This window comes from Triticum aestivum, chromosome 2D (assembly GCF_018294505.1).
Source record: "Triticum aestivum cultivar Chinese Spring chromosome 2D, IWGSC CS RefSeq v2.1, whole genome shotgun sequence".
Lineage (NCBI taxonomy): Eukaryota > Viridiplantae > Streptophyta > Magnoliopsida > Poales > Poaceae > Triticum > Triticum aestivum.
In genome coordinates this window covers 78929420-78956967 of record NC_057799.1, presented here as the reverse complement: position 1 = coordinate 78956967, position 27548 = coordinate 78929420, and the positions used below count along the sequence as shown (strand labels likewise).

The following is a 27548-nucleotide window of genomic DNA, read 5'->3' as shown; positions in this document are numbered from 1 at the left end:
GATCGTCAAAGAATTACAATGATCAAGTACAAGATGTAACTCATTGAATTCGAAGTGAACTCGATGAGCTGAAAGATGGACGGTCTAGAGGAGATGTCTACATCGGATCTAATCTGCTAGGTTAATCCGGTGGATCTTGGGACTTCAGGTGCTTTTGGCTCCAATCGAAGATGTCCTTTGACTCGTGGGGATTGCCTATTTATTGTTGGTTAATTGGTTGGTTGTTCTGGTCGTCTTCGTCTTGGTCTCGTTCGTATTTGCCTTCTCCTCGAAGTCCTTGTACTCTTACTCCTGAGGACCCCTTATATGGAAACCGGGGGTTGGCATGTTCGTGAAGGTTAGTGCTACGGGCCCATTCCCTCTTTGCCATGTTTATCTAGGCCTGGGAGGCCCAAACAGGTCAACCGTGATACGGGGGTATGGGGGTCTGGCACTGTGGCAGGGGCGTAGCTATGTATCGCGTTTGCGCAAGACAGAGTAGGCACTCGCCTACCGCGAGCATTCACTTTTTTTTTCTTTTGCTCATATTTTCGGAAAAAAAATCTGAATACATATATTCAAAAACTTATATTTACTTAACGAAAATTAAAAATCACAAACTATAAAATATTAACAGTGTAAAAGTTTTGTTAGTGTAATTTCACAAAAATGTTGATAGCATTCAAAAGAATGTTCACGCGTTCAAAAAATGTGCATGACATTTTTAAAAATGTTTTGGGCCATTCAGAAAATGTATGTTACATTTAAAAAACACGCATTAAAATTTTACATTTTTAAAAAAATATTTATACAATGTAAAAATGGTCTTAAAGATGCTTCGACGTGTATTTAAAAATGTTTAACATCCCTCAAAAAAATATTTTATATGTATACCAAAAATATACAATGTGTATCAAAAAATAGACATGAAAACATGTATTTGAATATACTTTTTACTGATCATGTATTTGGAAAATGTTCAAACGTGTGTAAAAAAATATTTCCAGTGCAAATGAAAAAATTAGACATGTGTTAAAAAAAGAAAAAGAAAAATCCAAAGAAAACCTAAGAAAGAAACACGAGAGAATCTAAAAACGAAATAAAAAGTAAAAGGAAAACATGAAAAAAATAATAGGAAACTCCAAAAACAAAGAAACAGATGCAAAACAGTGAAAACCCGATTAAAATCACAGGAAAAAGTCGCGCGCAGCTATAGTGTTTTAGTCGGCGCTGTAGGCGAGACATAATACGTCTCGGTACGAGCGACCATAGCTCCGGCCCTCTGGCTCTCAAAAAAAAAAAACACTCCGGCCCTCTGGCAGGCAGGCAGGCAGCAGCTGTACCGCGGTGTCCATGGTGGGCGAAGCGCTGGAGCAGGCACCGAGTCCTAGCAGGTAGCCGGCGGCGCCGCCCGCCCCCCACCCCATGCGTCTCCGCCGCTACGTGCGGACCTCCCCCACGGAAGCCTTCTCCAACATCCTCGTGTAGACCTGGGGCTCTGACCTCGTTGCAGACCTCTCCGGTGAGAACTCTTTTCTGGAGCTCCTTCCTCCCCGGACACTTCATCGATGGTATGCTTCGCTACCAACTGCTATAGTAGAAAATCTCCTCACTCTACGGACTAAATTTCACATGTGGTCTTAAAGAGTCACTCGGTCAGAAACTAATACCTGCAGTAGTTAATTACTGGAGTAGCTCGCAACCAGCACCGAAAGACTTTATTAGAAGGGTCTAATTCGACAGACTTTTGCTCATGGAACCATGAGTTGTGGCAGCTCTTAATTGTCGGTATTCTGAAAGAACAAATAGCTTTTCCAATTTTTTATTTGGATTCTAATTCCTATGGATCTGGTTACTACAGCATCCTTGATCTGGTTACGGAGAGAGTACCTTTTAGAGATTTCACTAGGGACTACATACGGATGTATATAGAAATATTTTAGAGTGTAGATTCACTCATTTTGCTCCGTATATAGTCCATATTGAAATCTCTAAAAGGGCATATATTTAGAAACGGAGGGATTAGCAAAGTTTGCAAGTTTCCCTTGTCTCCCCTTCCATAGCAAAAACTTGTGAAAATCAATGTCCTACCAACAGCTCCTTTTTTTGTTCCTACTAAAAGCGTGATACGGTGTCAGTGTAAGGTCGCATATATTTAGCACTAGAAGTATGTTGCCTCAATACATCATTGCTTGGATTCCTCTGTTTTCTACGTACATGAATTCCTGTCAAATTCTGTTGGCTTTCTTATTATTGCCTTGCTACAGTAATTTTGTGAATAAAAAAAATGATCTATATATTTCTGTTTGATGTGTATGACCAGTACTCCCTGACCAGCTCGCGGAAGAAGGATCCTTCGGTTTCCATTAGGTTTGTAGGTTTGTCATACTCCATTATTTTCCCTGAAAGAGTATATAGCTCATTAGTATGGACTATGAAAATATATGATGTAGTCCTATCTTATACAAAGGATTTTGTAAGACTAAAATAATACAATGGAAAAAGGCGGGTTTACTGGAACTAGAGAACAGATCCACATTGCCTTTGGGTTCCTGAGTATGATTCATATTCCGTATTAATTTTGTGCTGTTCAATAAGGCTAACAATAAGCGAATCGCTGTAGTTATATTATGTTGGGGATAGGAAACTAGGAAGCATACCATCGCTCATTGCAAGTACCATATTGCAGTCCATAACTGTCGGTATACGGTGCGCGACCATAATAACGGTGCAATGTGTGAATTCTGTTCGAATAGTCTTCTGAAGGACAACATCTGTTCCATTGTCTATAGAGGCCGTGGCTTCATCAAGAACTAAGATGTGACACCTTCTCAAAAGTGCGCGTCCCAAGCAGAAGAGCTGCCTCTGGCCCATGCTCCAGTTCGATCCGTCTTCCGCAACTGCATGACAATTATCTTGATTAGTAATATGACCATTACACAGTTTCAGAAATTGCGCTCTAAAACAGATATATCTAGTGCGCCTAGGACTACTCACGGCTTGACAAATTGAGTAGCACGAGTATGTTCACCCTATTTTGAACTTTGAAATGACTGAGGTATAACTTACTGTTTTCGCAGTTTCTTAGGAACAGAAAAAATGAACTCCAGAAACTAAAGTGCATATGCAGATGGAATTTCCTACCAAGTGAATCCAACCCCTGTTCTTTCTCCTGGACAGCTTCGAAAAGTTGACATTTATCCAGAACCTGCAACAGGATAGAAGGTGAGATAACAATGGTGATTCCTTTTAAGATGTGCAAGGGACATAAAAGGAGAAAGGTAACTTGTCATCTGAGATGCCCTTAATTCAGTTTGATAGCGTGGTGAACTTTCTGAAACTGTAATATATATTATCTTGATAACTGAGCTAAATTGCCATGGTTAAATCGTCTGATGATGGAATAAGAAGAGAAAAACAACATAAAAAAATATGTATCATTACATATATTACCTCCCATATTTGTTGGTCTGAGAATTGCCCGAGTGGATCTAGATTATATCTTACAGTGCCCTGAAAAAGTGTCGGGTCTTGTGGGATGATGCCCAAACGTGAACGCAGGTCATGTAAGCCGATAGAAGTGATGTCCAAAGAGTCAATAATTATTTTCCCTCCAGATGGTTCAACAAGGCGAAACAATGCGCCAATTAAGGTTGTCTTCCCACTTCCTGTTCGACCAACTATACCAATTTTATCTCCACCTTCAAACTTGCAACTGATTCCATGCAGTACAAGGGGAGCATCCTTTCTGTACCTAATCTGTCAAACAAAATGTTTATACCACAATCTGTTACAATTAATCCTAAAGGTTTTCACCTCTTAAGGCATACATGTATATATTTATATTTTTGATTCATTACCTTCAAATCTCTAATCTCCACACTACCAATTTGAGGCCAATCCGGTGCCGGCCGGTTTTCTTCGATGACTTCTGCTGCTTCACTTTTTATGTCCATGTACTGGTTCACCCGTTCCACGGATATTATTTGATTCGCAAAGGTGCATTGCTTTCTAATAGAGGAAACAAAAGACATATTTATGGAAAGACCATACGACAATGCCATTCCCACAAAACCTGCAGGAACAAAAGTAATTAGTTTCTCGATCGTAATGTTGGTCTCTTCATAACAAATGATTTTGGTGCTTGTGCTTAGCATAAGCTACTCACCAGGGCTAAAAGTTCCTGGAGGAAGAAGAACTATGAGAAATGCAGAAAAAGAAAGGACTGCAGCACTCATTATTTCAAGGCGCTGAATCAGCCATTCCGTTGCTGCAAAGTTGTAGAAGTATGGGATAGCATTCTTGTCAACAAGATCAGAATTTTTATCAAAGAAACGATCTTCTTCCTCGAAGGCCCTTATGGTTATAGCCCCTGAAATTGATTCGCCTAGGTGATTTGCTAGAGCAGACTTGGTAGTGCCATTGATCCGCATAAGTTCCTTAGCAGAGGCTAAGTAATACCTCTGCATGGCAAAAAAAGGAAAAAACATGACAGATCATCGGAAATCGTCAATGGAAAACGGTTAACTAATTCACCGTTGGATGAAAAAAAGCAACAGAATACATCTGCTGGTGAATGGAATAATTACTGCCAAATATAACTGTAACAAAACCAGTTACCTGTAGCCTAACTGACAAAACTATCATTGGCACGGACACAAATAGAACTTGCCATGTAACAACAGCCAATACCCCCAGATTGCTGTATCCATTCAAGCTGGCACTAAGGCTAAACATGAACGCGAATGGGACATCAAGGTCGACAGTACTCAAATCGGAAGAGACCTGCATTACAAGGGAAAACAGAGCTGGCCCGTCATTAAAAACGTCAGAATGTGAAACAGAATTTCAAATTTATTATCATATTTGCCATCTATTCAAGAATTCTTACCCGGCTAAGGACCCTTCCTAGAGGAGTAGAATCATAAAAGGACATCGGTGCACGGAACAACGAGTCAAGTAACTGGGAAAACAAGGATCTCGATGTCTGGACCCCGAGAACAACAACCGATAGACATCTTGATAGCAAAAACAACACCGTGCAAAGTCCGATAACAATGTACACCGTGATTAGCCTCAGTGTACTGACACGCGGATCTTGGACATTCGCCGCCATCCAAGAGTTCTGCGCTATTTGCCCCACTATGAAGATCATGTGAGAAATGACACACAGAGAGGCATACATGAAGCCTCTGTTCTGGCGTAGGTAAATCATGTAGGGCTTAAGTCCAGTGTCTCCTGTCTCTCTTTCCTCTTCCTTGATCAGTTGGTGTGCTGGTGATGGCTTCTCAGACTTCGTGTATCCACTTCCATTGATATGATGCTTCTCCTTTGTTGATGTTCCGTTTGCTCTGTGAGGAGCAACATTGTTATCAACATCTGAAATCTCAATGGTATCCTTATGGGCATTTACAAGGTCTTTGAATTCTTGACAGTCCGCGAATAGATCTCGATAAGGTGCCGACCGAATAACCTCCCCATCTGACATCAGCTGTTAAAAATTACCACTAGTTTAGATGATAACATGAACAAAAACTTACAGGCCATTATAGATATGTGTTTGTGAGAGAGAGACCAAAATGGAGTCGAAGACGGGTAGAAAATCGACTTGGTGGGTGACCAAAAGAACAGTCTTGTCTGAAAGGGCGCCCATGACATATTCCTGCATGTCAGATAAATCAATAGTAACTTAATTTAAACAACAGTTTCCAACTAAAATCATTAAGCACTCTGCAAAGCTGCTGATAATTGTGATCTTTACATTGAAGAGGCTGGTTGCTGTATGGGCATCGACGGCGCTGAAAGGGTCGTCGAGGAGATATATGTCTGCGTCTTGGTACAACGCACGAGCAAGCTGAAGGCGCTGCTTCTGACCGCCACTCAGATTCACTCCCCTCTCCCCGATTTCAGTATCGTCTCCGTACGGCAACATCTCAAGGTCCTTCACCAGCGAGCACCTCGCGAGTGTTTCCTGGTACCTTTGGCTGTCCATACGAGACCCGAAGAGGATGTTCTCCTGCACGGTTCCGGTTTGGATCCATGCGTTCTGTGACACATATGCTATTTTTCCGCAGACTTGAATCTGATGGATGAACATTTTACACATGATTAAAGCTTGTTGTCACATCAATCATAACCTTAAGAACTGATAAATGTTTTTTTTTGTTCATTTGATAAACTTAGGTCCTCAACTGAAGATAACAAAATGAAGACAATGTTGTTGGAAAGCATTATTACCGTGCCTTGAGTTCTCGGGACCTCTCCGAGCATCGCAGCCAAAAGCGTCGACTTTCCTGACCCAACCTCTCCGCAAATGGCAACCTTCTCCCCGGCTTTTACCACCAAACTTATGTCCTTCAGATTAGGCTTCAATGGATCTTCGCACCACGAGAAGCCACACGAGTTCATCGCTACCGGGTAACTGATGGCCACGGAGGAGCATTTCTCCTTAGCTCGTCCATTCAGCTCAGGTGCACCTAGAAACTTCTCTATCCGAGTGAAAGCCACCTTAGCCTGCACCACGACGCCAAGAACCTCTGGTATCGCCCGAATCGGGTCCTGCACCAGACGCAGGGTTGCAATGAAGGTGAAGACGTTGCTGGCATCAAGAGGGATCTCCAGAAAGTAGCATGTCAGAAATGTCACCGCCGAGACCCAGACAGGCGACGACCAGAAGAGGACGCTGTTGTACGCCCTGCTCAGCTGGAACGCCGACAGCCACCTGTACTCGACCTCCCTCAGCTCCTCAATGGCCTTCTTGAAGTGACCTTCCCACGCGTAGAGCTTCAACACCTTCATGTGGACCAGTGACTCTGACATGGCCTTCAGCCTCGCGTCGGTCGCCTCCATCAGCTTGCTCTGGAACCTGTGCTGCAGCTTGGCCAGCGGAGCGTTGCAGAGCACGGTGATGACGACGACGACCAAGGACGAGACCATGGCGGCGCCGACCGCGCTGTAAAGGATCACCAGAGCGATGCAGAGCTGGACGACCGTCGTCCATGTCTGGTGGAACCAGTACGGGAACTCCCCGACCCGGTACGCGTCCACGGTGAGGTAGTTCATGATCTGTCCCGAGGAGTGCGCCATCTTCGCCGAGCTTGATAGCTTCTGCTGCTTCCTGTAGATGGCCGCCGAGAGGAGCGACCTCACCTGGAGCCCCAGCCTCCGGGTGCGGAAGTACCACTGCCTCTGCGACAGCGACTCGCACAATTTGCAGATGAACATGAGCGCAGCCAGCATATAGCCTTCATGCTTGGAATCGGAGGTCACTTTCCCGGTTGACAGGTTGATGAATGCCCTCAGAAGCAGCGGGCCTGTGGACAAGGTGAGCACCTTGAGCAGGGCGAAGAGACCTGAGACCATGATCCCACACTTGTGTTGAGAAACAATAGCCCACAGGATTGATGGTGGTGTGGCATCATGTGACGTCTGCTTGTTTTTGTTCTTGTTCAGCTTCTCCAAGAACATTGAGTACTGGCTCTGTGCCCGGTCTGCGGCGCCTAACAGCGGCATGTCTTTGTCGTCGAGGGGCTTCTGGTAGCCCGTCTTCATCAGAGGGTTCAGCCACCAGAATGTCATCTGGCTCAAAATGCCAGCTCTGGCAAAGGGAGTCACCTTCTGGTGGGTGCTCTCTGAAGAATCAGCAGCTACCTCTTGACTGTCAGCTGTATCATCCGTCTTCAGTGGCTTGTATAATCCTTCATCTTCATGTCCCTCTTCGTCATGGCTGCTCTGCATGCTGTAGATGAGAAACATAACTGCGCCTGGCAGGGACAGGAGGTCCAAACAGGCCTTGACGGTGACCGCCTTCTCCGCGATAATGGTGACAGCCGAGGAACGGCAGACGAACGCCGCGTAGACGGTCAGCGACACCGACCATAGTCGAGCGAATGCCGGCCCGAGAAACTGGGTCCCGGCGGCGAAAGCAAAGCCGGCGAGGACCAAGCTGAACCCCTGGGACAGTGTCACGAGCCACCAGTGCGGCAGGTAAGTCCTAGAGGCGTCCTGACTGCTGAAGTTGCTCCCCAGCAGCATCCACAGTCCCAGGACGAGATGGAACAACCCCAAGCAGCCATTGAAGAGCACGGTGGCAAGATGCAGCGGTGAGCTGGGCCTGAGAAGCCGCCGGCGTGCGGAGGACGCTCTGCTCTCGGGGAGTCTGACGAGGAACTGGAGCAGGAGCGTGAGCGCGAGCGGCGCGACGATGCCGGTTTCCACCAGGTGGTTGGTGCAGGTGGAGCCGTCGAATACTTGTCTGAGGACGCCCTGGCCGCAACAAGCCGGGCTCCCACACAAGTTCATCATCGTCGCCCAGGAACCTGAGGCGTAAATCACAGAGCGTTGCGTCGCAGTGAGATTTCCCAGCTCTTGCAGTAGCAATGTAGCAATGCTGATGTAGCTATGCAGCAACATGCATGGGGACGGGTGAGAAAAGTACAGTAAGTAGTACTTACTTGCGAGGGAGCTCATCTGCGCGAGTGTGCGATCACGAACAGGTGGATCGAGCAGAGTCCTGCAGCCCTGCTTGAAGCTGAAGCAGCAGCCGCAAACAGGGCATGGAGTAGATCGAGATTGATCCGAACAAACTGCACGATTCGATCCCAAGGTTCAGTTCTTTAGTTAGTTTATTATGGTTTTTCCCCGCGAGCAACAGTGGCACTGTGGCAGTGTAGGGTATTGGCCTCTCTGTTCCGTAGCGGCTACCGCTGCGTGCCGTTTGTCCGGAGCTTTGGCAGTGTGCGCACACGGCATGTGCCAAAGAATAACAGAGCCGTTGGTCTCGTGCCTCGGCGTCGCGGGCTTTTTTAATCATGAATGATTTTGGGGGAATCTCCTTGCTACTACTATTACTCGAGCAAAGCATGAAACGCAGATACAGAGAGGAACCCATACCCATCTGGCGAATGCCGACGAGCCGGGTAACTCGTAACCAAACTACGAACAAAGAATCCAAGCCAACCAAAACCCGGAGCGAACCAACGAACACATCCAACGCACGAAGGGCACCGCCCGCCGCGGGAGCAACTTGATGAAGGTACCAAATGCAGGAGCAAGGTCTACAAGAGGATCCTAAGCATGGGAGCTTGGAGGAGGTACGGGATTGCCCCCAGAACTAACAACGACCACGACGAGATGCGCCAGCTCCGAAGGAGCATCGGATCATGCAACAAGGGAGAACGAGAGAATCACCCAAGCCACGGACACAAGGATCCACACAGCTCCCTCCCAGCACCGGTGGTCAAAGGCGACAACGAGATCACGACCAGAAAAAGGCAACGAGAGGCTGCCATCCTCCGGCAGCAAGCGGCGTTGACGGAAGGGGGCGCAGAAAAAACATTTTTGAGTCTAATTGGATTTCCGTCTCTGTAGTGCTATCAACTTCAAATTTGGACTCCCTGCTGCATACGGAGTATTACAATGCTGTGACCCAAGCAAATGAGGACGCTCGGATGGAAGTTACGAGAAATTACAATGACATGTTGCCGAACAATAATATACTTCTGCCATTTACACAAAATTCCAGGTTTACAGTGCAAGCACAATATTAGAAAAGAGAGCCAGTGCCCACAAACTCCATAATTTCAAAACGGCTGCATGCTGAATGATTTGCAGCGTACACTGATGATAAAAGATGTGTGCGTTTTATGATAGAGAATGTCCAAGAAACCTACAGCTTCGAGGAAATACAAGTCAGAAAAATTGTACGATAACCCAACCAGCCAGGTTACCAACAAGTACGGCAAGCTTTCCTCAGTTCACCTGTACCACAGGACCTGGGACAGAAGATGGAAATGCAGTTACTCTGTACAGAGCATGACAGCTAGATCTGAAATCCATAAGATCTCAAAACCAACTCATGGTTCTGGCAGGCATGTGGATAGCTAACTTCCACGCACCCCGGTCCATGGCTAGTTCTTTGGTGATAGTTGATTTGTTACATGAACAACAACAAAATCATATTTGCAGAAAAATCTGGAACATGTGAGCACACGGGGAAGAGAGAAAGAGAGAGAGAGAGAGAGAATGTCCAACTAAACCAAATTTTCATTATATATAATGCGCTGTAAAAGACCGTACATGTATTGAGGCTGAACTATAGATCATTTGTTTGAGATGAACCTTCTTAAAGACCCCAACGGAAATTTTCTTCTTCTATTAGACCACAAAACTGGACCGACAAAATTTTCGAGACTCTTCCTCTTGGCGGTTTACAAGACCCATGTATTTGTTTCAGTGTCAGGAATCTTCTGTGCACATCAGCCGTTTCTTCGAGGCACAGACTCCAAGCTGTGATCCAGACAAGATATTGACAGCTTATTCTTTTGTCTTGCCTAAAAAGAATTTCAATTCTCCACTTCTACCTGCGTAGAAGCTGAAGACTCCTAGGAATTGACAAAGCTGACTACTTCAGCTAAAGCAAAGGCCCATGCCCGGCAGGGAAACGACTGGGATGAACACCTCTCTTTGATCTTTCAGTGCCATATCGTCTCATTTCAACTGGACCCCAACCAAGAATACCAGCAGAACTGCTAGATTCCTGCGACCTGTTACCATTTGCCATAAATGGAGGAGGTTGATACATCGTTTGGGTGTCAAACTGATTATCCTGATCAGCTCTCCTCCGGCGCTTCCAGGCTTCCGAATTCCCAGTGTTTTCACCATTATTAAGAGGCTCTGGAGTGTGCTGGAAAGACCTTGTTGACCTTTGGTTTCTAGGAGGATGAGGCTGATTTGAAGAACCTCTGTTAGGAGCGGGTGCAAAATTGCCACCATGTGAGGGGCCGACTCCAGCTTCCATTTGGTCCTGACAAACTTTTAAATAGAGATCGCACAATTGCTCCCCAGACATATTTGAAAATCTTGCCACATAATTCCATAATCTTGTGGTCATACCTGCAAACAATGCAATTGTTTAGATAGGTATCTTTTGACAGTATATATAAGTTCCGCAAAAAAAAAAGGAATATCAGTGTTCATGAAAGAATGTCTCTAGAATGTTCATGAATATGAATGTCTCAAGAATGTGGATGATCTGGAAGCACAGGAACGAGTGTCTTCGACAATGCGAGACCTTCGGTCGATGGGCTACTGGACAAGATCAAGGACAAGGTCCAATGCTGGGCAAAGGCTGGGGCTCAAGGGCTCAGGGTTGTTTGACCCCATCCTGGGATGTCCACTGATTAGACTGTTGGTTTTGTAAAACTCAAATCCTAGAAGGATTATAATTGTACCCCTATCTTTTCAATGTTAAAGCGCAAAGGTCCTTTGCGTTTTCTCAAAAAAAACAACCAAATTATTCATCACATATGCTTCCTACAAAAAGGTAGGAGCTACCAACACTTACGGGACTGCTTGTACGATTCTACATGTTGGGCAGCGACTTTTCCAATCTTTTCACCGATTATCTGGAGGTACCGGCGAATTCTTGAAAGAACCTGCACACATGCTTATAAGGTTAGAGTGGCAGTAGAGCATTTTAAGAATAGATTGTCAATATCAAGATATAAAGCAGAAACCTTTTCCTTCGGAAGATTTAAACTTGTATTCTGTAACCTATCAAGGCGTTTCAATATGTCCTGCTCTTCATCCAAAGCTTCAGAGCACCATTCCAGCCACTTTTCCTCCTTTTCCAAACGATATTTAATCTGTTCTTCAGACTCTGAAATTTCACCCTCTTCTCTTGCTTCAGCTTCTTCCACCACCTTGCGTTTCTTAATGTCATCTTTGTTCGACTTAATATCCTCTTGTGGTTTTAAATCTTTTTGCCGGCCTTTAAACGATCGAGCACCACCATTTTCATTATTGACTTTTTGGCTAGCACCTCCTTTGGCTTTTGAGCTCTTTCCACTCAGATTGGCATATTCCTAGAAAAGCAGAATTTTCTTGTCAATGGATTAAATTATCAAAGCTGGACACATGCAAAAGATATAACTATTGCATATAAAAAAAGATACAGAATTCAAATCAAGCTTTGATTTATATTTTTCAAAAAAAAATGGCTGTCGATCAGAAGAACAACTGATAGTGAAGCAAAAAAAAAGCTCATGAGTTGCTTGAGAAATCATATCAGTAAGTATGTGTACAGGGATATTGTGAGCAGAATGGTACCACTAATCTTGGTGGAACCAGAAAACTTCAAAAGCATGGATAGTCAGGGCATAAAGAGGTTCAGATGCTAGCTTAACATCAATAATTAATTAATCACATCTGACTCGACATCCAAACATGAGACAACCTCAACCTTCTGATTTTATATTAGCTCTAGAAATTGCAGATGTGCGCTTCACATACAGAATATGCAACGTAAGACGCACTTGCACATAAACAGCATACAAACAAGCACAAGCGCGCACAAGGAAGAGGATGAAAGGTCAGGGAGAGTACCTTTTGCAGGAGAGCACTAGCACGATTATCCAAATTTGGTGCGCGTGGTAAAAATGTTTCTCTCTCTCCAAGTGTTGCTGGTGCAATTTTTGTTGTCAGACCAAGCTTTGGATCCAATCGTATCTTCTCCCAGTTTCCATAACCATACCAGTGAATTCCAAGCAGCAATCTTGCATCATCAGCTAAAGATATAAAAAGATTTATGAGCTTATATTCTCAAACATTTTTACAGAAGCTAAGTCAAACAGCAATTACTTTCAATCCATCCACAGCTTGCTGACCACTGTGGCTTTTTGTAAGGTGATTGGATCCGGTATTGTCTAACTGGATCTTTGTAACGTGCGATGCGCTTTGCCAAGCATTGAAGCTCTTCAACACGAGCCAACAACTCATAGGCCTTCACTGGTACACCAAAAAAATCCAACACTGTGCCCTATATTTGAAGTACAATGAACTGAACTCAATAAAGGAAGATAACGCACAAGGAAACGACTACATATGGATCGGAAGGAGGACCATTTTCTCCAAGGTATCACAATGAAATATACCTTGATGTCTGTGTTCTCTTTCACAGCTTCCTGACAGCCATCAATGAGCGACTCATACAGCTCAATTTGTGCTTCACATGGAGCCTTTGCTATTGCACCACCAACATCATCCACAATTAAGCCAATTTGGCTTGGATTTCCAAACTTTTTAACCTGAAGTTCACCATGAGAATTAGATAGATGAAGCTGGAGAAAATACGCCAACCACATATATAGCTCCTGAAACAATACAATGCAATCTACAAATTTTGCATACAAATTGTCATAGAAATTTCAGAAAACTGAACAGAAAAAACATAGTACTGGTACCAAAACTTGCAGTGACCATGTAATTATACGCACCATTTGTACTAAAATTATGACCATTCCATTCAATAACAAGTAACTAAGTAGGAGTTAAAAGACAACGGTAGCAGGAAAAAACAGAGGCAAATATAATTTGATGGTCGCACACTGACACGTTAATAACTAAAATTATCTAGTTGCAGAACATCTCTAATAAAACAAGATGAGAACCTATAATGTAACAGATCTCATGATCATATTGTTATAATAACCGTGGAACTAAGATATATAATGCATACTTCAGGATATGTGCAAATATAACCAGTCAGAAAAGCAGAAGAATCAAATATGCTGGTAGTGGGCGCAGATTACCGCTCGAACAAAGCGGGAGGCATCCTTCTTAGGCATATTTCCAAATGACCAGCTCCGTACTTGAGCGACTGCTCCATCAATAAATGGTAACGAAACCATTGTGTCGACTGTTCTGCTGGAACGCCTTCTTGGCTTTTCTTGTGAGTCAACCGCTCGCCTTTTCCTGCTGCTATTTTTGTCGAGTTGGTGATCCTCAACATAGCTCTTTTTATTCCGTGCAGCACGAGGTGCTAAAGTTTCCTGCAGAAAACATTCTATTACTCTCTGGTTAAGTTGATGGCAAGCAAGAACTGAATCAGATGTCCAAATAAATACCTGACCCATATCTGCAGGATCTGGTTGTATTAGTCTACTCCAGAATGAGGCATCATCCTCACCGCTGGAAAAATTAGCAACCTAACCAAAATACTTGAAACAATTAATAACATATCCAAAATACTAAGAAACATTAATGCACAATAATTTATGTGCTCTGCATCAGTTTATGGTTGTGCGCTGTGACATGCCTTGAAAGCACTAAGAAGCTCATTTCCTTCTTCCCCTTCAGCAGCCTTTGTTTCAACTTTCTCAGCTCTCTCAAGTATTTCATCAATGTCCATGCTTTCAAGCTTCCTCTTGGTCTCTTCATCAGTCTTCTCTTCTTTGAACAACTCCTCTGCCCCAAACCTCAGTATGGCTGAAAGTTCATTCTGCCAAATGATATGGATTTCATCACTAGCGCAAGAAGAAAGAAATACTCCAAATGTGTCCACTAGTAAGAGACTCAACAATTCAAGGTAAAATGTTTTCCCCACTGAATTTTGCAGATCGGATTCCATTTTATATACTTCCTAGGGAATGTGTACACTAGGGCAGAAGCCAAATGCATGCTATAATGGAAGTCAATGAACCTGCACTAAGACTACAAGCTATATCGCAACAAAAACAACAATGCAAGTGCATGTAAAACATTAAAGCATAAACAAAATTAAAACATATCTAGTTAACAAGTAACTAAGAGAATTTCTACACCAACATATACTAGACAAGTTGTCATCCAAACTAACCCACGAAAACAAGACAGCTTAGGCAAAATACTACCTTATCAAACATGGAGCCACCCTTTTTGGTTTCTTTCTTCTCAAGCCTGCCCTCAGCATTCAGCTTCTGAATCACCAAGTGATCAAGAACCTGAAATAAATAACTAAAATAAGTTAAACACATCTCATGTATTTTCATTTGAACACTATATGAAGATATTCGGTGTCTGCACCATTTTTTTCTTTGCCCGCTCCAATATATCCTCTTCAACACTTTTGCAGGTGACAAAACGATAGATGTTGACAGTATCTTGTTGCCCAATCCTATGTGCCCTACTCATTGCCTAGCATCACATCAGGATGCACAAAAAAACAGAGGGAAGATAAGAAAATGCTATTTAACAATTAAAACATCCATAACATCATAGTCACAGATAGATTAGAGGACCTGTAGATCATTTTGAGGATTCCAATCTGAATCAAAAATTATCACTGTATCTGCTGTTGCAAGATTAATACCAAGTCCACCAGCACGTGTAGACAGAAGGAAACAAAAATCATCGCTTCCAGGAGCATTAAAATGTTCCATGGCCTGGTGACGAAGATCCGCTCTTGTACTGCCATCAAGCCTCTGAAACTGGAAGCCTCGAAGGGATAGGTACTCAGAAAGGATGTCCAGCATCCTCACCATCTGGAAAGATGAAAATTCAGAAATCATTTATACATGTATTGTCCAATATACTGATGTTGGCGCTATAAGAATGTGGTTCCTGAAATGGTAACACAATACATTCTGTCCACTGCCAACTAATCCAACTGACATCTGTAAGCTGGTTATTTTCCTCAGTTGGATTACATAGTTAATAGAAGAATTGGTGGTTTTATCAGTACCGATACTAGAATAATATATCAAAAACTAATAATAGCTCTGCTAACTAAAACTGAAAAATTACATCATTTGAAAGCAAATAATAAATAACCTGAGAGAATATAAGCACGCGATGATTAGTCTCCCGCAGTCTCAGCAGTAGCTTGTCCAACAAAACTAACTTCCCACTACTCATAACAATACGTTCAACTTTATTGCGATCACCAATGCTATCTCCACCATAACCATGATCAGCACTTTCAAACAAGAATGGATGGTTGCAACACTTTTTTAACTCGACGACAACATTCAAAAGCGAGACCTGCATATATCATGATCCAGCCAGCCAGACAAATTAGTATAAATAGCAACTCAAATATGCTGAACAAGAAGAGCTATTGTTTACAGAATAAATGATGAACATCAAAAAACAAAAAATAATAGTACATGATATCCAAGCAACTAGAGCTGTCTAAAAAAGATTATACTTTGCATATGCAACCCTAGACAGGCTATTACAATTAATTACTCCCTCCGTCCCATAATATAAGAACGTTTTTGCCACTACACTAGTGACAAAAACGTTCTTATATTATGGGACGGAGGGAGTATATGTAGAATAAGAAAAAATGCCTCTTAAAAACACACAATAACATAGATTCCTAGATAACAAGAGGCTGATATTCATAGATTGCCCTTCTTTGGCCGACGCCGTGACACCTGATGATAGACACTTAGTGCTCAGTAATTCCACAGCATAAACACACTAATTGAGTTAAGTTCTGTCTATAAGAGGGGCAATATAATGCACAGAGGGGTCAAGCCTTCCTTTTGATATTGCAACGGATTTTTCAAAGCCCTATTATTTACTATTTTAAATATACTAACAACCATCCTACCAAGATGTGGTTCTCATAATAATCAAGCATTACAGCATTGCTCAAGAAACACTGGTCCAAGACCCCTATTTATCAAATGTTTCTCATTTCGCAGATACAGGATCTTCAACATTGGCCAACCTACATGTTAGACTAATATAATGAGCAACCTATGCAAGCAGTTCTGTGAAGTGGCGGTTCTTCACAAAATATATCGAAACAAACCATTTGTTTATAACACTTTAACAGCACAAACTGGTAGAAAAATGAATTGTTGATACCAACTGGATAAATAAACAAACTGATAAAAAATTTACACTCATGAATTAATACCTGATTCCCGCGAACTCCTTTATTCAGATTCTGAAAATTTCGCTCTAGAATCCACTTGTAATATCTAGCAAAAAAATAAAAAAGGTTCATTTCAAGGAGGAATGAAATGTATTGAACTTATACTCCCTCCGTTCCTTTATATAAGGTGTATTTGTTTTTTCAGAAGTCAAACAAGTGCATGTTTGACCAAGTTTTAAGAAGAATATATCAATGTCCACAATATGAAATTTATATCATTTGATCGATCATGAAAGGTAGTTTCATATTTTATATATTAGGTGTTGCAGATGTTTCTGTTTTGTTCTATAATCTTGGTCAAACTTTCAAATGGTTGACTTGCACGGAAACTAATACACCTTATATTCTGGAACGGAGGAAGTAAGTTAATACAAGAACATACTGTTTCTGTAGGGGAGACATTTCGATACGAAGAATTCGCTCAATTTTTGGAGGTAGAGACTTCTCGACATCTTTTATAACTCGCCTTAAAATATGGGGCCTCAATTCCATGTGAAGATTTGCAAGCTACAAAAAGATCAAAACAAAGAGAGTTAATGATTATCAAATAGTATAGGACAATTGTGAATACAATCCAGGTCAATACAAAACCATCGTTCACAAATTAATACCTCAGTTTCATTAAACGAACTCAAATTTTTGTATCTCTCAACAAAAGTATCCTTGCTGTTAAATTTGACTGGATCAAGGAAATGAAGTAGTGCCCTGCAAACAAAAAAAAAGGAGAAAATTATGAGCATACTTGGAACCTGAATTTTGCGCACATGGTTGTACGCAAACTATGTATTTTCTCTTTTTCATCCACTTCAAGAAGTTGATTTTCTAAATAAAATAATCATGGGTAGTCATGATATGACATGCACTTCCAAATATGGTGAAAAAATTAACATGCTTCTTGCACCAAAAAAAGGCATATTCTGCGCCTGCAAAATCATATTAATTTTTGTGCTGGATGCATGGTCATATTTTTATCACAAACTTTAGAACTGTGCATTTTATATTACGATGAACATCCATGTTTCTTCTCAAAAAAGTTAACTATTTTTCAAGTAGTTGAAGCAACCCATTTCACTTCTGAATTACACTCACATATTGCAGTATCAAATTACAAGTACCTAGCAACAATGCAAACTTATATAAAAAAAATGTCTAGCTCAAGTCTGCATAAGAAAAGGACATACCACAGCTCTTCAACACTGTTCTGCAAAGGGGTCCCAGTTATTAGCAGCTTATTTTTGGTGCTGAACTCCTGACAGAGAACAAATACAGTTTTATCTTTTTGCGGTAATTACCCAATACATAGGCTGTTACGTTTAGTTCAAGAGAATATCCGTACCAAAAGAGCAATATACAGTGATGCTTCAGAATTCTTCAAACGGTGGGCTTCATCAACCATAAGATAATTCCATTTGATTTTTGAAAGGACGGCTTTGTCCTTAAGTATCACCTCGTAAGTAGTAATCAAAGTATGGAATTTTACATGCCGCCCACCCTTCTTATTTGTAAAAAACTCATGCTGCTGACACATCTGCCGCCAATGGATTAGGAAGAATGTCAAGCACAATGCAAGGTGAACACAACTCGTTAGGAAGTGTGGAACTAAGAACATGCCCTTTAAAAAAGCATATTTATTGGTAATTGACATTTTTGAATGCAAAGTCCAGAAAATAGGAAGAAAAGCAGGAACCAAATGAGCAAACAAAGTAACATAGCCTAAAAACAACCTGGCAGATATATATAAACATAGTAGCCAAAACATGATGTGCAATGGTTCTAAATTATGCAGAGCTCTGATCTGCTCAAGATCCATGATTAGCAGACGGATTCATCCCACACACGATGTGATATATACCGCAACAAAGATGAATTATACCATTCATGAAGCTCGGTATAGTAACAGGATATACTCATCTTCTGCAGAAGTCTGCAAATATAAGTTTCAGTAGGTTCTAAAAAGCTAGCGATAGCTCAACTATCCCATTTTAGGATCCTAACAATAAACAAGGCGCTAAAACTGTGATTTTGAAATAATTAGAGACATTATAGATTTTGGGGTCCTCCCTACGAAAACCAGGATTTAAGTGTTGGTTCCCTAAATTTTCGCTGTAAACACTGATCATTTTTACCCACTTATTCCTTTATCTTTGCTTGTTTCTAAAGCATGGAAGAAAATTAAGACCTTGTGCTACACTCAATACTGAGTACATCTGATTTTTACCGTGGTGTCCAAATCACCAAGGTACATACTTTGCGACTTGAAAATGAAATTGTAAAAGAAAAAATGGTCTAGGTAACCACTAGGTAGTAGATGCCCCTTCGCTGCTGTGAGCCTGTGATTCTGCCTTAGGCCTTGTTCGGTTAAACCTCTCCTGAAGGGGATTGGAGAGGTTTGGAGGGGATTGAGTGAGATTTTGACTTGTATGGGATTTAATCCACCCCAATCCCCTTCAATTTTGTTGCAACCGAACAAGCCCTTAATCAGCAGATCGAGCACCACGGACTACCTGGTCATTTACTTATGACCATGTAAGCTAAATTAATTGTTACAAAGAAGATAGGATTGATGAGCATGTGTTCTTGGTATTTAAAATATTTAAACTATGCTCAGCGGCAACCTGTATGTCCCTGCTGTTTTCCATTAACAAATTGTGCTCCTTACAAATAATTATGTGCAGCTACTAATCAAAAGAAGCGCTCACAACTGCTTAGGATTGAGTATAAAAGAAGAACAAAGGTTGTATGAAAACAGTGTCTAAAATAAAGTGTGCGCCACAATCACAGTGTTCAGTGAGCCCATCGGATGGCAAACTAGCAGAATAGCAAAGCTCGGTACCTTCAAAGTGGAACAACTGACAAGTACATGACCAGCAACACAATGCAAGAAAAGCTTGCTCAAACAAATAACAATAAGCTCCTTTCAAGTTTACATAATATAGGAGTTTAAAGGACAACCAGTATGTTTTATAACCAGCAGCAACTTAAATAATTACATGAATTGACGGTATGTGATAATGTTTACATTCAACAATTAGAAACATTAGGTGTCATAAATAAAAAAGGGTTGCCAAAATATGAAAATGGCATTTAGTTGCATACAAACCTCAAAAGAAGCAAGACATGTAAGAAATTTACTGAGCTTTACCTCTCTGCTAGCACGATTTCCGACATAAATTACAACATTCATGTCAGGTAGCCACTTCCGAAATTCTTTTGCCCAATTTGACAATGTTGAGAGCGGCACAACGACAAGAAATGGGCCATTAATTTCTTGAGCATTCTGCAAGATACATACCAAGTATTGTTAATCAGTAAAAAGATCCTGGTACCATGCAAAACAAGGATCATGTGAAAAAATTACATGAAGGAAGCCAAGCATGGAAACTGATTGAATGGTTTTTCCCAGACCCATCTCATCGGCAAGAATAACATTAGTATCATTTCTCCACCTGTTTTACAAATCAATCAATGAGCATGGATTGGCAAGCAAGGTGCTTTTGTTATGCATATCTATAGATTTTACATACCCATTAACGAGAAAGTTTAGGCCTTCAAGCTGATAATCGCGAAGTTTACCTCCTTTTAGCCATTCTGGTTGATCATCAAGCCTTCTCAAACTAGCTGAGTAACATAAACTTAGTATTAGATGAAGTTCAAGAATAGTGATACAGCAACGCAAGGAAACGGATAACTCAAGACCAGACCATGGATCGCCGAAGTATAAGTACATAATTCAACAATGTCAATTTGTGATGGTGCTCAGGAAGTCAAAATCCACAAAAGAAATGCAAAGTCTAAATAGATAGCATTCATTGCATCACATGACACAGTACCTATAAATATTTGGTAACTTATGGGAAACAAGGTGGAAATGCCATTTTACAATGAATATATCTCTAAAATTATTTATGCTTTCTAGGTCAACAAGGGAGAAAAATTCCAATCCACAGGGAAGACACTAGTCCTCAAAGCCAAAAAAACTATCAAGTTCAGTCATCAAGTATGCAAGCACAGATTATGCATAGAAAAGCTACCTTTGCTTTTCTTCCTTTGGAAATCAACTGTTTTCCCCAGTATGGCAGTGGCAACTTCACGGGCCTGTTGTTTAGTGTAAACCCAATTAACATACAAACTTATGTAGCTATGAAATACCGGTGGATTAGATACATAGAATGCCTACCCTGTATTCATCTATTGCTTCTTGAGCAAAATCAATATCCGTATCTTTTTCCCTGCAAGGCGACAGATAATGTGGGCAACACGAATACAACAGAAAAGCATGGATACAGCTGTACAGGGTCAACAAAACAATTTATATATGGATATCTTATCACTTCTAACATATCCATGGACATTCCATTCAATGGGTCAGCGCAAATAAACATCCACATGCAAAGTATTATCATAGCTATGAAAATGACTAACCCAGAATCAAGTCATAAAAATTACCAGGTTGATTCTGCGTAAGGAAGTCCCTGCCATTTGACTAAATATTCTGGCACCACAACATCCCCATCCACTTTGGTTGCCCTATCAGCAAATACCCGTTCAACCTGGAGATTGATACTTAAGACAGAGTACAAATACAAAAATAAGTGTGTTTATTAATAGCCTAAAGTTGGGATTAATGTGAAACCTGGCTATATTGCTTAATAAGGTCCAACTCCATTTCCTTGCCCACATCATGCACCTCAACCTGATAGATGAAGAGGCATAGAGTTGATGAATAAATATATCAAATAGTCGACATTTTGTTCAAGACTAGAAATATTAAACACTTCAGTCATTTATGAACCACATAATACAGATCTCGATATTTATAAAAATGCAGTGACATGCTATCCATTAATTGTTACTCCTTCTGTTCCAAAATATAAGGTGTGTTACTTTTCCCATAAGTAAAATGTATCTACATTTGACCAAGTTTATAGCAAAATATATCAACATCTACAATACTAAATAAATAAAATACAAAAATATACTCCATGACGAATCTAATGATAAGGATCTGGTATTGTAGACGTTGATATTTTTCTCTACAAACTTGGTTGAAGTTATAGAAGTACTTTTTTGAAAAAATTAATACGCCTTATATTTTGGAACGGAGGGTGTACTTGATAGTAGTTAACATATCATGGTGAATATTATTTTCCTAAGCATGCACATACATTTCTTTTCCACTCTTCAAGACAAATGTTTGGTTACTATTTATTGTCTGGATAAGAAGTACAACTGACAGTTACCGTGCTTTGCTTCATGTCAAAGAGTTAAAACGCAAAAGTGCAAAAGCCAAAAGTTTTTTGTTACCTCTTCGCGCGATAGTGACCTCTTGTACCTCTGCTCCTCGGATACTCTTTTCATGTAATTTAGAACTTTTTTAAATCCACTAACCTGTCATTTTAAAGGTAAAGTGAACACATATCTAAAGAAATAGGCTAAAGAGATAAAACACAAACAGCAAATATTACAAACAGAAATTGTAAGCAGAATATATCCAGGTGAGCTCTTACACTACGAAGCTCGGATAATGTCTTCCACTGACAATGTAAGTAAGACTGCCCTTTCCATTTTATGTAGAACTCTACATCATCCCATTGTTGATCAAAATCTAATGGCATGCTCATAACAGTAGGTTGAGTCGATTGAACATTCCTCAGTGCATCCTCAGCGACACCCTTTGGCTGATACCAAATGACCCTTTCAATTGTTTCTCCATCTTCTTCATCTTGATCCTCCTTCAAGATCTAGATACATTGGAAATATGTTAGTGATCTGAGATCAAAATTTATAAAGGTGCACACAGCATACATAAAATAGATTTATAAACAGTCAATGCCAACTAATAGTGGGGGTAACCCTTAAGGAAGGACTGAAACAAAAAGGATATTGCAAAAGTTTAGGCATTTTGTAGTCACCAACTACTCTACTCCAGCACATGGAAAAAGTAATCAAATTTCATCTAATTTAAACCTCAGACATATCGGTGACATAAATAATTCGATACATAATTCAAACTGAACTCTAACCTTTTGTTGTTTAGTTGACTTCTCCTCACTATCGTCACTGTCACTTTCAGCATATGAGATATTTCTCTGTGTCCTCCTCCTCCCCGAAGTTCGGGATTCATTATGGGAATTGACATTTGAGAAAACATCATTATGGCCCACAGTTTTCAGATGCAACCTGACAGGTTTTTTCGGTCGATGACTAAAATCAGGACTGTTGGGTGCATCTGAGTCTTTTCCTGAAGAATATTCTTCGTCTGTGAAAGATACACCTCGTTTGCGTGGAGCCTGCATAGGAAGCTTTTTTCGCTGGGAAGTTTTAGTTCCTCCGACCTTAAGTCGTTTCGATTGCCTCCTACTATCAATAAAATCATCATCATCATCCGAGAGCTCAAGCTCATCATCTTCTTCTTCTTCGCCTGAGTTCTCACTGTCCACAAGCTTCTCCTGAAATTCGAGTTTCACAAGGTCAGCTTAAATAATAACGAACAAAAAGGTCATATAGCTAAACTGGAATACTAATAAAAGAACAGTGTGAAAGCTATCATGACCACAAACCACAAAAAAATCAGCATTGCAGAAGAAGAAAATCTACACAACTGTTGAATGAGTTCAAAATTTCCAACAAAAAACCCTAAAGACTAAACTGATTAAGAAAAGCATGACTAGAGGAGCAAGAATATGCATGTGTCCTCGTATGTTCACAGTACACAAGGAATATACACCCCAGAACATTGCTACAATGATGTGCTATTAGCCATAATGTCACCCAAGAAAATGCGAAGTACATGAACTGCAACCATGACATTCAACTACAGAAATGTATTGAATTGAACAACTCAAGGATTTGGTTAGAAGTTTATGAATGAATGCATTAATGCAGCTGCCACAGGCAACTGTCTTCTATTATTACTTTCTTTAAAAATATGGAAGACAAAAGCATATGCTTCTTCCAAGCTTCTGTGCATTTGCACCATATTTGGTTCTTGTTTGTACCATAGACCCTGATTCGCAATTCGCTTGGTTCGCGATTCGGGATTCGCTACATCTGCCGATCGGATTCAATGGAGGGTACACATCTCTAATTTGCGAATCGGAGAAGGGGTTCGTGAACCCGGCGATTATGATTCGCCACCTCTATTATACAGTGTATTTTTCTCTTTATGGGGATGTACGGACTAGGTGGGCCACATATCTAATTATACATCTGATCCATACGTAATAAAAGGAACAGCCCATTAGGCCCACCGGAGAATGAAAACCTAACCTGCTGGGTTCACATCCTGACGTCCTAGTCCTTGTGACCCCAGCCGCCACACACGCACACATCTTTCTTCTACCTCGCTTCAGGCACGCATCTTTCCTCTGTTCTAATGCTAGTTCGTCTCCACCTTAATACACGCCCCCCTCCCTGCTCTCTCTCCCGTGCCGCTCGTGCTCTGGTGGATGGAGAGGAGCCTGCAGGCATGTATCGCCGCTGCACATGAGGAGCTGCGACGGGCCGACAGCCATGTCTCCACCACCATCGTCACCTGGACAGCCCTGGCAAGAGAGGAGCTGCAGTAGTATCTAGCCCGTAATGGCTGCTGAATCGATGGGTTCAATTGAGATCCACGAATCGGGAGGAAACTTGAGATCAGTTCTAGTTCGGCGAATTGGGCAGTGATTTCCGATCTGGATCGAACCCCAATCTGGATCTGGATCTGGATCGAAGTTCAAGGCCTCGCCCAGCGAATCCGGTAACTCTGGTTTAAACATGACTCTATTTACTGTAGTTCTTCTGTCTCCAAATTTCTCAAAGAATACTTATTTGATCTTCAGGTTATAATTTGGAGTACTTTTATGTATTTCCTCTTTTGAAGAATCGATCGATTTTGTGCAAGTTGGATCAGCTAGGGCACTCTTTTCACCATGCCAATTAAACAGATGCTGGTCAGTTCATCTTCACAAAATAAATTATGAACCATACAACTTAGAAGTTAGCGGCAGTGTCATGTAGTTCTAAAAAACATCGGCAACAAACTTCCACTGCACCAGCTAACCTAAATAATAACATGTAGCATAATGTGTAGACAATACAATAAATTGCTGAAGTTACGCGTGCGATAATAAAAATTCCAGTTGGTAAATGACCTTAACAGCAGCCTTGTCGGTTTCACTGTCTGGCTCAAAATCCACATCATCTGGATCATCTTCTGCAAAAAAGGAAGAAGCAAATTTTGAGTCAACAATGAGCTGGACCATCTTCTGCGAATGGAGAAAATTAGCAAATGCAACAGAAAATTTGGCTGAGAACAAGGCTGCACGTATAAATATTACCATCTGCGTCATCGTCATCATCGTCGTCATTGTCATTCTCATCATTATACGCATCGTCATCGTCGTCATAAGCACTGCCCTTTGTCGACTTCTTTTGTCTTGAGGGTACAGATTTTGATGCGACCCCAGAAGTGGAACAGCTTGGGTGGCTCATCCCACGACGATTCAATGAATCACTCTGCTCCTCTCTGTCCTGCTCATAATAGTCATCAGAAAGCATTTCCTCAGCGGGCACATCCCCGTGCCCTCTGTTTAGCTCATCATCCTCTCCACTACCATCCATGTCATCATGTGAGCTAGCCGCAGACCCGTCTTCCATTCCCCTATCACTATTTGACGGTTCTTCCCCTTCCGTGGATCTGCAGTCCTTCAAAAAGTTTGTACCCCATGGGCCAGAAGGGCCACCTACTCTCGGGGCATTCTGCCCTGATTTAATCTCAGAAGGGCTCAGACTTGACTGGCCAGCTTCGTATTGCTCCTCCTCACTGTGGTAGGCATCATCAGCCTTCTCATTCAAGTTCAACTGGCCCGAGTTCAAGTCAGCATCCCTATCCCTGACTGACTCATACGCGCCTTCGTCATCAGCCTTCTCGTTCAAGTTGTACCCCCCCGAATCAGCCCTGCTCCCAGAATTACTGAAGAATGCCATCACAATTTATGACAACACAACATGAAGAAACTGGGAACGCTTCAGCAGTCTATTGCTCCCTGCAGTTTATAAAATGAAGCTGATTTAGAACCTCAGTTGGGTAGCTCATGGCCAAAGTCTGATGCCCTAAACGAGCATCGGAACTCGGATGCTATTGTTTTAGTAAGCTTTTGCTAGGGGTTGGTCGTTTTGTAAAGCACCAAATGAACCAAACTATGGCGGGGAAGAAACAAGTGTGCGGAGCTCTAATCGAAATCGAGCAGTGGAAGCAGCGCAGCAAGGCGCTGAGCAGCCTCGAGCGCGCGAGCTTCGAATTGGATTCCGAAACCCTAAATCCCGACCGATTCGCGCGCCGCCCGATAGATCGGCGCCGGCGGCAGCCAGATCGAGCCGGCCACGGCGCGGATCGGGTGCGGGGCGCCCGAACCGGTGTGCGTGATGCGTGCCCACGCCTTATAACCAAAAAAACTTCACAAATCCCCTCCAAAACCCGCGAGGGGCAGCGAGGAGACGCACCTCGTGCCGCGGCGGGCGAGGAGGAGGCCGCGCGCCGTGGTCTTCCCGGCAGGACGCGGAGGTTTGGACCGCGGGGAGGCGGGGGGTGGCCCGACGGGGACGGTTATCGCCAGATGCGATCGCCGGCGCCGGCGGCCGCGCGGGGGGCGCGGCGGTCGGGCGGGGCAGCGGAAAACACCCGTGCGATTTATTCAAAAGTGGGAACACGGCGGATTGCTGGGGATTTTTTGCCGTATTTCGGTGATTTTTCCGGGGAGAAAATCGGATCGGAGGCGGGGGAGGTGGGGTGCTAGGCTGCGGCGATCACCGGAGAGGTGCGGGCGGCGAGGGGTCGCGCGGGCGCCGCGGCGGCGGCGGCGGCGGCGCGGAGAGAGAGGGGTGGTTATCTATCACGAGACGGGGGGTAAGGGAGATTAGAGGGGCAGATAAGTTTTTTCCTCTCTCTTCTCTCCTCTCTGCTGCGTTTGCGTTTTTGTTTGGGGTATTTCGGGCCTCCGGGGGCTCGTCGATGGCCGCCGTGCGTGGGGCCAATCGGGCAGCGACGCGTAGTCCGTAGGAGGGGTGATGGGGCCCAGGAGTGGTGGACCGCCTTGTCAGTGTCTGCGGGGGAGGCGGGATGCGCGTGTGTGTGGGGTTGCGTGTGTTAGTGCAGCGCTGCCGTCCGTGCGAACTGTTGATGGCCTTTCTGCGCCATGGCCCATGGGCACGGAGCGAGTTGGAAGGAGTTTTCCCTCATTGGGTAGGCATAAGTGGATGTGCTAGGGCTTCCACTTATGTATGTACCTAGTCCTCCCCTACTTTTTGTCCCCTAGGGTTTTCTAGGGTTTCACCATCCACCGGCGATTCCGCCAGAGTCCACCAAAATCCTCACGTTCGGCGAGAGTTCTCCCCGACGGGCAGGAGTCTTGTAGGTTAGGGGCGTTATCTGGGCGTGTTGCATGGGAGAACCACCGCTCCTTGATGGTGGCGGTGGAGGGGGTGGACTGAAGGAGGTAGAAGCGGGTGAACTAGGGAAGGAAGCGGATGGAGATGCAGGAAAGACATCGGCAGCAGATCATGGGAAGGGAGTGTCGGGTGAAGGAGAAGGAAGTGGAGGTGAGGGTCGTAAGGAAGAGGAATGGGCGGATCATGCATGGGGCCGATCCCAAACCTTGAAGACGAATTTGAGGGCCTCAACTTGTACTCGGAAGAAGGGGCAAACTTTGATTTAAGAGGAACTTGGTGAAAGAAGTCGGATGGCTGGCAATCTTTAGGGCCCATACCACCCGCTTGTTCAGACACTCCGTGTTGTTCAACACGATGTGTACAGCCTGGTCGTTGGCCTGGCAGATCGCATTTAGAACAATGGGTGCAATTTGTTCATAGTTCAGTTTAGATG

General features: G+C 42.6%; 2 protein-coding genes and 1 long non-coding RNA gene across 6 annotated transcripts; 1 reads left to right on the top strand and 2 right to left on the bottom strand.

Annotated features, from left to right (window-relative positions):
* Positions 1 to 1273: 1273 nt before the first annotated feature.
* On the top strand, positions 1274 to 7654 carry LOC123051730 (uncharacterized). Its single transcript, XR_006424248.1, has 5 exons — positions 1274 to 1501; positions 2303 to 3260; positions 5748 to 7014; positions 7103 to 7303; positions 7432 to 7654. It is a non-coding gene; the product is annotated as an uncharacterized lncRNA (long non-coding RNA).
* Positions 2114 to 8793, bottom strand: LOC123051729 (ABC transporter C family member 10). 3 transcript variants are annotated; one of them, XM_044474695.1, is made up of 12 exons: positions 8433 to 8793; positions 6217 to 8297; positions 5741 to 6061; positions 5555 to 5641; positions 4871 to 5470; positions 4600 to 4764; positions 4148 to 4442; positions 3840 to 4054; positions 3433 to 3738; positions 3049 to 3187; positions 2640 to 2879; positions 2114 to 2381 (listed from the first exon to the last, which is right to left on the bottom strand). In XM_044474695.1, the coding sequence occupies exons 1-12, from the start codon at positions 8446 to 8448 to the stop codon at positions 2272 to 2274; spliced, it is 4575 nt and encodes a 1524-aa protein (XP_044330630.1). In that variant the 5' UTR covers positions 8449 to 8793; the 3' UTR covers positions 2114 to 2271. The 3 variants fall into 3 exon arrangements, with proteins under 3 accessions (XP_044330630.1, XP_044330628.1, XP_044330629.1); XM_044474693.1 differs by having other exon boundaries at positions 6217 to 8793; XM_044474694.1 differs by having other exon boundaries at positions 3124 to 3187; positions 6217 to 8791.
* A 1210-nt stretch (positions 8794 to 10003) lies between these two features.
* Positions 10004 to 26601, bottom strand: LOC123051727 (protein CHROMATIN REMODELING 5). 2 transcript variants are annotated; one of them, XM_044474691.1, is made up of 31 exons: positions 26171 to 26601; positions 25006 to 25713; positions 24820 to 24881; positions 22708 to 23133; positions 22192 to 22425; positions 21989 to 22072; positions 21318 to 21377; positions 21131 to 21234; positions 20862 to 20913; positions 20716 to 20779; positions 20209 to 20302; positions 20043 to 20130; positions 19827 to 19961; positions 18021 to 18212; positions 17866 to 17933; positions 17296 to 17389; positions 17067 to 17191; positions 16667 to 16730; positions 15568 to 15777; positions 15036 to 15278; positions 14821 to 14931; positions 14649 to 14738; positions 14075 to 14257; positions 13884 to 13964; positions 13569 to 13808; positions 12912 to 13064; positions 12619 to 12796; positions 12364 to 12545; positions 11496 to 11843; positions 11324 to 11414; positions 10004 to 10872 (listed from the first exon to the last, which is right to left on the bottom strand). In XM_044474691.1, the coding sequence occupies exons 2-31, from the start codon at positions 25652 to 25654 to the stop codon at positions 10391 to 10393; spliced, it is 5187 nt and encodes a 1728-aa protein (XP_044330626.1). In that variant the 5' UTR covers positions 25655 to 25713; positions 26171 to 26601; the 3' UTR covers positions 10004 to 10390. The 2 variants fall into 2 exon arrangements, with proteins under 2 accessions (XP_044330626.1, XP_044330627.1); XM_044474692.1 differs by having other exon boundaries at positions 26478 to 26599.
* Positions 26602 to 27548: the final 947 nt, after the last annotated feature.

What these genes read in the sequence shown, in the direction of transcription:
- LOC123051729 (XM_044474693.1), bottom strand. Translation starts at nt 8,448, where the DNA reads ATGAGCTCCCTCGCAAGTAAGTACTACTTACTGTACTTTTCTCACCCG. An exon ending in CAGCAACCAGCCTCTTCAAT is followed by an intron (nt 5,642 to 5,740) that starts GTAAAGATCACA and finishes TCTGACATGCAG; the next exon opens with GAATATGTCATGGGCGCCCT. An exon ending in CCTAAGAAACTGCGAAAACA is followed by an intron (nt 2,880 to 3,048) that starts GTAAGTTATACC and finishes ATTGTCATGCAG; the next exon opens with TTGCGGAAGACGGATCGAAC.
- LOC123051727 (XM_044474691.1), bottom strand. Translation starts at nt 25,654, where the DNA reads ATGGCATTCTTCAGTAATTCTGGGAGCAGGGCTGATTCGGGGGGGTAC. An exon ending in GGTCACTATCGCGCGAAGAG is followed by an intron (nt 21,378 to 21,988) that starts GTAACAAAAAAC and finishes TTCATCTATCAG; the next exon opens with GTTGAGGTGCATGATGTGGG. An exon ending in TAAATCTTCCGAAGGAAAAG is followed by an intron (nt 11,415 to 11,495) that starts GTTTCTGCTTTA and finishes GCATGTGTGCAG; the next exon opens with GTTCTTTCAAGAATTCGCCG.